The sequence below is a fragment of the Myxocyprinus asiaticus genome, chromosome 7, assembly GCF_019703515.2.
Source record: "Myxocyprinus asiaticus isolate MX2 ecotype Aquarium Trade chromosome 7, UBuf_Myxa_2, whole genome shotgun sequence".
NCBI lineage: Eukaryota > Metazoa > Chordata > Actinopteri > Cypriniformes > Catostomidae > Myxocyprinus > Myxocyprinus asiaticus.
Window position 1 is genome coordinate 4,373,214 of NC_059350.1, and position 12,170 is coordinate 4,385,383.

The 12,170-nt window shown below is 38.8% G+C and overlaps 1 protein-coding gene across 14 annotated transcripts in view; it reads right to left on the reverse strand.

The window, feature by feature from the left end:
* Nucleotides 1-12,170, reverse strand: part of LOC127443779 (oxysterol-binding protein 1-like) — a 34,608-nt gene that overhangs the window by 11,115 nt on the left and 11,323 nt on the right. For 13 of the 14 annotated variants that reach the window (XM_051702667.1, XM_051702666.1, XM_051702664.1 and 10 more), the window contains exons 3-14: nucleotides 9,997-10,205; nucleotides 9,630-9,792; nucleotides 7,918-8,029; nucleotides 7,596-7,794; nucleotides 6,020-6,134; nucleotides 5,781-5,844; nucleotides 4,009-4,176; nucleotides 3,658-3,903; nucleotides 1,542-1,662; nucleotides 1,116-1,219; nucleotides 854-949; nucleotides 513-700 (exon numbers count right to left, since the gene is read on the reverse strand). In XM_051702667.1, the coding sequence (XP_051558627.1) occupies nucleotides 513-700; nucleotides 854-949; nucleotides 1,116-1,219; nucleotides 1,542-1,662; nucleotides 3,658-3,903; nucleotides 4,009-4,176; nucleotides 5,781-5,844; nucleotides 6,020-6,134; nucleotides 7,596-7,794; nucleotides 7,918-8,029; nucleotides 9,630-9,792; nucleotides 9,997-10,205 (1,785 nt within the window). The remainder of the gene's footprint in view (nucleotides 1-512; nucleotides 701-853; nucleotides 950-1,115; nucleotides 1,220-1,541; nucleotides 1,663-3,657; nucleotides 3,904-4,008; nucleotides 4,177-5,780; nucleotides 5,845-6,019; nucleotides 6,135-7,595; nucleotides 7,795-7,917; nucleotides 8,030-9,629; nucleotides 9,793-9,996; nucleotides 10,206-12,170) is intronic. The other variant, XM_051702654.1, reaches the window with a different exon arrangement.

Sequence of the window (12,170 nt, forward strand, 5' to 3'; positions counted from 1 at the left end):
ATAAAGACAATGGTAGAGATGTCAAAAGGATGGGTGCAAAAACACTTGATCATTGACTTGGTAGACTGCAACAGTGAGCATCCACTTTTAAAGCAACCTTGGTTCTGGAAGTATTTTTCCCATTAATTTTCTCCATAGGGATTTCAAAACTTTCTTTACAAAAGAGTTCTGAATACAGTTCTAACCAACCAGCTTCTAGATGAATCACAACAGTATAAAAAGTACAAACACAATATATTTTTCACATCATTTAACAACCGCAGAGCTCATGGCAGAGCTGTCTTGAGAGGTTAATTCGATATTGTTACTTTTTAAAATTTTACTTCCATTACCACTTTGATTTTTACTCTTGTGCTCTGTAAAGAAGTGCATTTAACTGCATGCCAGTTTCTGCTCTAGTACAGATATTAGTATCGAGAATCAAAATGTTTTGGAAGGAATGCAATCCTTTAGAGCTTCATCCAGTCAGAGATCCTGCAGTGTGTGTGTGTGTGGTGATTAAGCGCTCTTACGGCAGTGGAGTTTTCCTCCACAGCTCTTTGGCTTTGAGCGTCTGATAGACGGTTTTCTGTCGTCCTTCGGCGCCAATCTCTCCCCTTCTGCTGCTTTGCATCACACGAGAGCACTCCATCTTCTCATCCCACGTCCCAGAAAGTACGTAGTGCGCTTTCCCATCTTTATCTGTCACCACCCCCGTGACCTACAGAGAGAGAGGAATTACAGGAGGAGGAAACGAAAGCAGACAGACTGCCATGAAATTGGAGAAGGATGCATCGGTGACGAACCAAATAGACAAAAACTGTCACGTCTGCATTCTCGGAGAAAGAAGTGAGTGGAAGAGTTGCTGACTCACCTTTCTGGCAACGTCTCTGGAGAAGTAGCTGTACGGGGCAAATTTGAGGTGGCAGCGGTCTCCTGTTTTGTGGTTTATGACGTCTATTTCGCCTGACTAAACCCAAATGGACAAACACACCAGTTTATAAAAGAAACTAAATGCCACATACAGGAAATAAAGAGCTGTGTTTGTATATGCGAACTTAACTCATAAATCCATCCAAAAAGGTTGACATGATTTTGGGAAATGATGAAAATACAAATAAGAGGACTATTCTGACCTGATCGATCCACAGTTTCCCAACAATGATATTGTGCACTGTGGTGGTGACTTTCTTCCAGGTGTAGTGATTGTTACTCTTCTCAAACATACAATGAATAGAACCTAAACAAACAAACAGACATATAATCTGTGAGCATAAAACATTAAAAAGTATGTTATTGTATTACCATGATAATTTACAGTGACATCAAAAAGTATGTGAATACTTAAGTCATACTTAAATGTGTTAAATGCATTGTAGAAGAAATGTAAATATAGGAAGCGTAAATATGTATCATTACTACTCTTCTGAAGGAAGAGGTAGGTAGTAATAGGTTCTAATAAGACCGATTCTTCCCTGTGTAAATACAGGTGCACATGCTTTAAATGCATTGAAACTTGCAAATACTGATACAGTCCCAAAGTAATATGAAAGAACAGTTACCGAGGGGCATAATGGAAAGGTATTTGCCCCTGAACTTGCTGGCCAGGGCAATCTCCTGTCTAAGGGTCCAGCCTCGCTCGGAGATTGCGTGATGTGCTGCAGCGGGAGGGTGATGACTCACCTGAAGAGACAGAGAAAGGAGAACTGATTGACTTCAAACACAATGCACTTCATTTGTGATGTCATTCCATATTCAATGAGCTCTTCCTCCGTCTCAGCGGGACTCGAAGGATTTATTCTACTTTTTTATGGGCCAGTAGTTCAGATTTTTAATTGCCCTGCCAACCTTTCATTTTTTTGCAACATATGTGTTTAAAAAAAAAAAAAAAAATACCGGCCCATACAAAAGCAGAATAAATCAAATGTTAACAATTTGCACTTATAGCTCAAATATATAAACAATTTTACTGGAAATGGTGGCATATGGTGATTTATTAATTTTTTTTATGATTTTCTGCACATTTTTAACCAATTCTAACTTATGTTTCGAGACTATAACAAGTCAGTCTTGCAATTTCAATAATACTTTATCTATGTCAGACAGCTAGATCATTACACTGTGACATCAGTGGAATTTGCAAGCAAACAAACAATGTTTAAGGGATAGTTCACCCAAAAATGAAAATTCTCTCATCATTTACTCACCCTCATTCCATCCCAGATGTGTATGACTTTCTTTCTTCTGCTGAACACAAATGAAGATTTTTAGAAGAATATCTCAGCTCTGTAGGTCCATACAATGCAAGTGAATTGTTGCAAGAACTTTGAAGCTCCATGAAGCACATAAATGCAGCAACAACAAAAAAAAGTAAACCACAAAACTCTAGTGGTTTAATCCATGTCTTCTGAAGAGATCTAATTGGATTTCGGCAAGAACAGACCAAAATGAAACTCCTTTTTCACTTTACATCTTGCCATCACAGTCTCTAGGCATGATAATGATTTCAAGCTCGATTACACTTCCAAGTGCTAACACATGGAATGAACCACCACATCCTCACACGGTTCTACATCAGCACTGTAGAGAGCATCCTGACAGGCTGCATCTCCGCCTGGTACGGCAATAGCACCACCCACAACCGCAAAGCCCTGCAAAGGGTGGTGCAAACTGCCAGACACATCATCGGAGGTGAGCTTCCCTCCCTCCAGGACATATATACCAGGCGGTGTGTGAAAAAAGCTTGGAGGATCATCAGAGACTCCAGCCACCTGAGCCATGGGCTGTTCTCACTGCTACCATCAGGCAGACGGTATCGCAGCATCAGGACCCGCACCAGCTGACTTCATGACAGCTTCTTCCCCCAAGCAATCAGACTTTTGAACTCTTGATATATTGTGTGTATTGGATACTGTAAATTGTATATTATTATTGTGTTGTGTGTAATTATGTGTATATTAGATTTTAAATTGTGTTGTGTTAATTTGATGTTTATTGTAAATTGGTATAAGTCTCATCACTGTCACGAATACAATGTTGCTTGGAACTGCACCCAAGAATTTCACCCACTATTGCACTTGTGTATATGGTTGTGTGACAATAAAAGTGATTTGATGAAATCAGACAGACAATCACTGCACATGACATGCACAGACATGGCACTAGGAAGTGTAATCAAGCTTGAAATCCTGTTTGCCAAGGAGTTATATTTTGGTCCGTTTCACCCAAAACCGATTAGATTGCTTCTGAAGACATGGATTAAACCACTGGAGTCGTATGGATTACTTTTATGCTGCTTTCATATGCTTTTTGGAGCTTAAAAGTTTTGGTCACCATTCACTTGCATTGTATGGACCTACAGAGCTGAAATATTCTTCTAAAAATCTTTGGTTGTGTTCAGCAGAAGAATGAAAGTTATACACATCTGGGATGGCATGAGGGTGAGTAAATGATGAAAGAATTTTCATTTTTGGGTAAACTGTTCCTTTAAAAGCATCACAGAAAATCAAATATTTAGGATTGCAAGGCATAAAAACACATGTAAATGATTTTAAAAAAATAAAAAAAATTTAAGAACTGGGCTAATGGGGCAAGTGACCGTTCCGTCAATTGGACCAAAGCTCTCTCACACTGGCCCCGGGCCCTTCTCAGTATAAACAGTTATAGCCGTCCCCTCACCTGCTCACAAAGAGACCTGTAGCCGCTCTCCTGGACACGGTCCAGCTCAAATGTCTCTCCCAGCAGAGGGTTGAAGGGTTTGCCCGTGCGGTGAACTGTAGTTGAGTAAGAAGACACGGTGAAAGCTGCCACATAACACATCTGCTCCAGAGAGCTCTGGCATTTAGCGGCCCGGTCCAGCAGTTCGTAGTACTCGAGATCCTCTGAGAGACGCTGCAGCATGGACAGAGGCTCGTTGAAGTTCACCTGTCAGAAAATAAACAATAAATTACAAAATCCAATGGAATTTTGGATTATTAGAATCAGAAACAGTGGTGTTTTGGATGTGTGTAAAGACACAGATAAGCATACAGGCATGGGTATTTTGGAGAGCTCTTTTCCTATACAGTTCTTCATGATGCTCCATAGATTGAGCGAGTAATTTGGCTTATCTGGGATGCGGTTCCGCCTCTTTCTCACAGGCACCACCTCCTGGGACTGAGAAGACTCCGGATTAGATGCCAAAGACTGCTCATCTAGCTGTGAGAGATGAATGAAATGCAGTGTTAGGGTGTTTGCTTTGCGAAAAATTGATAATGGCTTTTTGTGTTTCTCATGTATTGCTACCAATCACACACCGCAACCACCAAAATATAGTTAAAAACTCTCCTGATGTAATTTGCTGAAAATAACCTTATAGTAGGGTAAGTAAAAAAAACAATGGCAGGACACAATATTTGTGTTGGGTGGAATTCAATTACAAAGTAATTAGTTATTAGTTAGCATTACATTTTTAATTCTTGTAATCAGATTACAGTTACTGACTTTCAATGAAAGTAATTTAAGTACATTACTTGGGTTACAAATATTTCTAAAGAAAAATTGTTTGTAATACAATTAAAATGCGAATTCATATGTTCATATGTACGTCTGTTTGCGTTTCTGTGACAGTTGAAGGGTGTGCGACAATGAAAAAGGAGAAAATAGACATTATTATTTGTGACAAGTGTTTTAGAAAGTAACTTAAAATTAGTAATGTGATTAATTTTTAAATGAAGTAATCAGTAATCCGATTATAATATAAAGAAGTAGATAGTACTTGTAGTGGATTACTTTTAAAGTTACCCAACAATGGTTGGGTGTAATCTGATTACAAAATAGTGACAGTAATCCATTTCTTTTGTACCAAAAGTAGTTTAACACATTAAATTGTAATCAGATTAGTTTTTTAATTCCAAGGAATATTTTAGTTTTTTGTTTTGTTTATATGACCAAGCCCTAATCTGACCTGTCCTGAATTGCCCTTCTGTGATCAATGAAGTACAGACACTGATCAGCCACAACATTAAATCCACCTGCCTAATATTGTGTAGGTCACCCTCGTGCCACCAAAACAGTGCCAACCCGCATCTCAGAATAGCATTCCGAGATGATATTCTTCTCACCACAATTGTACAGAGCGGTTATCTGAGTTACCGTAGACTTTGTCAGTTCACAACAATCATGCCACGGTCCAAATCACTGAGATCACATTTTTCCCCATTCTGATGGTTGATGTGAACATTAACTGAAGCTCCTGACCCGTATCTGCATTTTTTTTGTGCACTGCAACCACACGAATGGCTGATTAGATAATCGCATGGATGATTGCTGGTGCCAGACGGGCTGGTTTGAGTATTTCTGTAACTGCTGATCTCCTGGGATTTTCACACACAACAGTCTCTAGAATTTACTCAGAATGAGGCCAAAAACAAAACAAAAAAACATCCAGTGAACAGCAGTTCTGCGGATGGAAATGCCTTGTTGATGAGAGAGGTCAACAGAGAATGGCCAGACTGGTTTGAACTGACAAAGTCTATGGTAACTCAGATAACCACTCTGTACAATTGTGGTGAGAAGAATATCATATCAAAATGCTATTCTGAGATGCGGGTTGGCGCTGTTTTGGCGGCACGAGGGGGACCTACACAATATTAGGCAGGTGGTTTTAATGTTGTGGCTGATCGGTGTATATATCTACCATAACTCCACACCATACACAACAAAAATGACTATAGCACCAACAAGTGCAGTTATTGTAAGCAGTTCTTTCAGGAGTGGCTAAAACACACAAACACACTTTAAATGAGATCGTAACGCCTTACCGACGTCGTCCCGTCATCCATTCCCATCTCATTACTGATTCCACTGACATTGCTGCCGGATCTCCTGATAGAAAGGGAAAGAGGATGAGAGAGAGTGAAGGAAGAAGAGGAGAAGGAAGGAAGGGGAAGGAAGAAGGCACACACTTAGGTCCGGTAACACTTATATGAGAAAAGGTTAAAGGATTAAGGGAGAGACAGGAACGTGAGTAACTGACAGGAGCGAGGGAGTAAATAAAGACCTGTGATATTTGGGGTCTGCTGGTACAGTGATAAACTCTTGAATGTCCTCACACGCATCAAAGAATTCATTCTCATCATCTTCGTCGCTGGCGTCGCCCTTACCTGGAGCTGAACCTACAGGAACGATCAAGCAGGAGATCAAATATACAGAACATCAGTGTGGAAGAGTTCTCATTTATAGACACGAGTTAGAGTTCTCACAATTTAACCAAATTAGGCCCAGCTGAGGCTGAATAATATATAGAATATTCATGATTTATTTGCAATGATTTTGTAGGGACTATAAAATTGAGCAACATTGATATTGTAATGATTTTAATGCACTTTTTACTCGGCCTAAAGACAGCATAATTAGTTTTGTTTCACTTTTGAGTATATAAAAGCGCTTAGAGATGTTTTAACAGCATTAAATAATAAATATGGCATTTTAATGATACAATTCAAAACTCTGATTCAACAATTTGTTTGTGTCATAACTCAGCAAGGCATCGATATGAAAATTTTTGCCCGATATCGATACTGATTTTAACAAAAACTATTGGCCGATACCGATATTTTGCTACTTACCTTATTTTGTCATCAGATCACTGTTTTCCTCAGAAATTATGTTTTAAAAAAGTTCAAGGAGGTACAAAAGCTTTTTATTGTTCTAAAAATAAATGATTTCCATTTAACATGGGTTTGATTAGACACATGACAGGGCAACATTTAAAAAAAGATCCCCAATATGAGATAAATAGAAGATAAAAAGATACAAAGATATTGAAAAATAACTAAATAAAGCATGATGACTGATGTGAAAAAAAGATTCTTTTGTAAAACTTTTTTGCACTTTTTTTCAGTTCAAAACAACTGAACTCACATTTTACATGTTTGTACTGTATATAATAGAACATCAAAAATTCATATTATGCATTTGTTGGGCAATTCCACAGAAATATCAACCACATCATGGAAAAATAAAAAGTTACCACTGGAACAAAACGCCCTTTTAAGTTCTATCGTGGTGTAATAAAATGCCAAACACACCGCTAGAGGGCGCCGCTTGCTCACACAATGCTGACAGAAGCACTGACTGAATCTCTGAATTCAGTCTATTTTTAAGCTTTCAAGGTTTAGTAATCGCACAAGACCATATTGTGATTTCAAGTCAAATCAATCGTGTAGCCTTAATGGACATCATACCAATGTCTAAGAAGAGTTTGATGGTTTCAAAGCATTTTGGACAGTTTTACCTCATCATGTATAGGTAAGTGCAGCTTTCACAACTGTCACGTTCTAACAAAGTTTTTTTCCTCATTAATGTAAGACCGAGAATGATTACAAATGAAATATTACATGTTCTTAAGAGTGCCAACCATTATCATTATTTCTGGATTGTGTTTTTACAAAGTGTGATGATAATTAACTTTTTTTAAACCATCGGTTTTTCATTTCTTTTGTAAAATACACAACTTTTTTATTTTTAGTTGCAACTGTGCATTTTTAACCAAGTTGTAATATGAACCACTAAAAAGACTTATTTAAGACTCCTAAACCGAGCGCACTCACAATATATTACTAGTAGTATGATACCTTTACTGTCTATAGCAGGGTTGCTCTGGGAAGGAGGCAGTACAGTAGCTCCTCTGAACGCTCTCTCCAGGTGGTTGTGTTGTTTGGCGAGCTGCTCTAGTGTCTCCTCTAGTCGCACCCTCTGCTCTCTCTCTGCCTGTAGGGCTTTCTGCCAGCGCTTACTATGAGCTTGAGCCAACGCCAGGAAGTCCTGGCACGCCTGGGGATCAGACCGTTAGGAGGCGTTAAGCATACGTTTGACAGAGAGGTTTGGTGTGTTCCTCAACAAGCATCTCTGATTTTTGGTGTCATCTGAATCGTATATGTTGCTCGGATGTCTTACGTTGATCATGGCGTTGGAGGTGATACGGAAGAGTGTGGCTCTCTCCGTCACCTGCCGAATCTTTTCACTCGTTTCTCCTCCCAACCGGACCCCCTCCAGCTCAGACAAAGACCTAGTAGAAAGCATTTAAATCAACAAATTTAAATCACACAGATATATAACCTTTATATTAGGTGTGTACTGTAAAAGGTTCAAATTCCTCACAGTTCGATTTGTATTATGGTTTCGGTTTGGTAAATATGACGCTATTCGCGGTTCACTGATTGGATTGATTTTAAGCCGATATGATAACAAATTTTAACACTGCGATTGGTCGATATTACTCAGATGCATGGCCGGGTCTAAGGGTGGGGGGAAGGCATTGCCCTCCTAGATTTCCTTATTCCCCACCCCCCCGAACTTTTGAGGTCCCACCCCAGTCGGATGGCGAACAACCAAGCCCCCCCTTTCCTGATCGTAAGGCATAACGATAGAACCTACTGCCCACACTAAAGGTCTAAATGCCCCCCCAAAGATCTCATCCTAGTAATGACCCTGCTTAGATGATCAATGTTTATTTTCAAAAAGCCCCCTTTACCACTCTTTTACATACAAGCCGTATGCTACAGAAAAATTTACAATTTACATTTTGTGAAATATCAACAATTATTGGAATATTGAAGAAACATACGAGGAGTTCTGTTGGCACCATCAAAAATAACCGACATACTAGAAAGTAGTGATCTGCATCACACATACTAGAAATACTTTTAAAATATATATAAAATACATCCAATCACTCATATTTATTGCATATATTACAGTTGTGCTCAAAAGTTTGCATACCCTGGCAGAAATTGTGAAATTTTGGCATTATGAAAATATGACTGATCATGCAAAAAACCTGTCTTTTATTTAAGGATAGTGACCATATGAAGCCATTTATTATCACATAGTTGTTTGGCTCCTTTATAAATCATAATGATAACAGAAATCACCCAAATGGCCCTGATCAAAAGTTTACATACCCTTAAATGTTTGGCCTTGTTACAGACACACAAGGTGACACATACAGGTTTAAATGGCAATTAAAGGTTAATTTCCCACACCTGTGGCTTTTTAAATTGCAATTAGTGTCTGTGTATAAATAGTCAATGAGTTTGTTAGCTCTCACGTGGATGCACTGAGCAGGCTAGATACTGAGCCATGGGGGAGCAGAAAAGAACTGTCAAAAGACCTGCGTAACAAGGTAATGAAACTTTATAAAGATGGAAAAGGATATAAAAAGATGTCCAAAACCTTGAAAATGCCAGTCAGTACTGTTCAATCACTTATTAAGAAGTGGAAAATTCGGCTATACCACCTGCAAGAATTTGGGGCCTCATAGACAACTATTACAAAAGAATGCATGCTGTCATTGATGCTAAAGGGGGCAATACACAGTATTAAGAACTAAGGGTATGCAGACTTTTGAACAGGGGTCATTTCATTTTTTTCTTTGTTGCCATGTTTTGATTTATGATTGTGCCATTCTGATATAACCTACAGTTGAATATGAATCCCATATGAAATAAACTAAATGTGTTTTGCCTGCTCACTCATGTTTTCTTTAAAAATGGTACATATATTACCAATTCTCCAAGGGTATGCAAAGTTGAGCACAACTGTATTTTTATATTTTCAGAAACATGTCCTGAACTGTACCGTTCTTTATTTTTTGACCGGTGACTGACCGTTGTAGTGCAGAGCCATGCTTGGCGATGAGGTCGTTGCAGGTGCTGAGATCCTCCACCTTGCTGCCCAAAGTGCGGAGGGTGGACTGCACCTCAGAGTTGCGTGAGCCTCCGCCCTGCCCTGCTGAAGGAGGAGTGTTTGGGCACTCATCCCCAGAGTCATCTGCAGAGGAAGAGCAATCTGAGAGTTGGCAATCTGAGGCAACATAATTGACACTGACTGCTGGCATCGCAATGGAAGTTAAACTATGCAAATGAACAGCAATGCAATGTAGTAGTAACCAATAGGAGTGAAGACATTCAAAGGTCCACCAAATTTGGCAGCTGCTACATTTCTCCATTGAACTGCTGCAGTGACATCACTCACCAGATTCTACTTGCATGCGGACAGCCTTGGCTTTGGCCAGCTCCAGTGCAGTTATCCACCGCTGCCGCTCCACCTCTGAGCTTGCCTTCAGGTGATACGTCTGTGCACCGCCATTAGAGATGACGAAGTTGCACGAGTCCTCCACCGCAATATTGGCCGTGGCCAGGTTTATGGTGCCCCGACATGTGTGACCCATCTCTGCCAGGGTCCTGAAAGTGAGAACAGGTTTTAGCTAAAGCGATGGAAATAAAATCATGTTTTCAAGATGGAACATTTTAGGGGTGCACCAATCGATCGGCCACCGATCTAAATCGGACTATTTTTTTCTTAAATCTGTGATCGTGGATCAGCCAATCGTGCCTAGATTTAGGGCATCATACACAAAATCATAAACACCCTGCTACTCTAATTAAAGAGCAGTTGCTCAGCCCTTGAAGCATAACATTGCTGCCACTGCAGGGTGAGTTGTTGGAAATTCTAAGCATTTGCGCATTTAATCTTTCAGACATGCTTTAATTCAGATGAATATGCCGGTTTGCTTTAAAAATGTGTATGACTTGTGAGGTGCCCATTTTCAGTCATTACGGTAGTAATTATGACTCGATGTACAGTTAAAGCACAGAGAGGACAAAGATACTACAAACAGATGTAAAAAAGTATTAAACAACAAATAAACACGCGAACACAAATTTGAGTATACGTGATGTAACGTGAGTCGCGACAATCACAGTGTGGAGCGATAGAGACTGTTCGAGCAATTATACACACTTTCAGTTTCACTCCCTTCAGCTTGTGTGCTCTCGGTGTCAATAAAACATGCACACTCTCAAGCTCTCATCAATCACTCATCCCGGCGCTATTTTGTGAGAACCCAGTTGTGTTTGCTGCAGTACCACTAATAATAGCAATAACAGTTTAACCTTTAATAACGGCACCGCATCTTCACGCAGTTGCTTAATAATTAGTGATTTGCCAGTTTTGGAGCTTTCAGAGGATACATCTCTCTTATTTTTGAACGTACCTATGCTGTGTGTGATGCTCTTATGGTGTTTGCTAGGGCTGGGCAATATGGCTAAAACAAATATCTCTATTTTTCAGCCTATCGACGATATTCAATATATATCTCGATAATTATGTATTTGCTCTAAAATGGTTCAAAAGTGATTTTTTTTTTTTTTTTTTTTTTTTTTTTTTAATCAGAGGAACCATAATGTCATCCAAACAGCCATTGTAGCCAAGAAGATTTTATTTATTTATTAAAGGCATTGAATAAATATTTATTTTAAAAGAATAAAGAATGAAGGCATATTTCCTCTGTTTTTCACTAAATTAACTAAAGGGAGAATGAGATCTAATCATTTTCACTGATATGCACATTTATATTTCATATACAATGATAGAGTAGCTTAATAAAAAGTATTATTTACCTAAATATATTTTTTACTTTAACATTTTTTTGTGAATAAACAAGGTGGAGCTTTTATTTTGACACGTCACTTTCACATAGAACTTTTATTTTGACACGGAAAGTGTTGTGTGTCGTTCACAATGTTCCGCATCTGGTGAAATGATTTCATCTCCTTTTCTGTTATACAGCGTCACCTTTGTAGATTTGTATAATAACTTGTAGCTGTTCCAAATGTTTGGAATTGCAAATGCTTAAAAGCTGCATTACTTTTATTTCACAATGCAAGTGAACTGCTCTAAAAGCGATTAAAACACGAGCCCATGAGCCCAGCGCGTACACAGAACAGTGCACCTTCTGAAACACACATAGACATGTTTATTTGTCTTTCACTGCAGCATTTTGCTGTTTAATAATCACATATGACCATAAAGCCATTTTGATTAATTGTGCAGCCATGAAGGATTGTGAAATTAGTCAACTGATGCTCTTTATGAAACTAAAGCATTTTAAAATCATCACAACATACACAATGTTGCTTAATTTTATATCGTCAGCAAAATCACCATGATTGTATCATTAATATTCTATATATCACCCAGCCCTAGTGTAGTGATAACAGAATAAATGTCAGCATTTCACAATTAATGTAAATCATCATGCATCAGTCATGGCTTCCTAATAATCCCCATCCATTAATTGGCTCTATCACTCCACTCTCTCCTCTCCCAACAATAGCTGGTGTGTGGTGAGCATACTGGTGCACTAT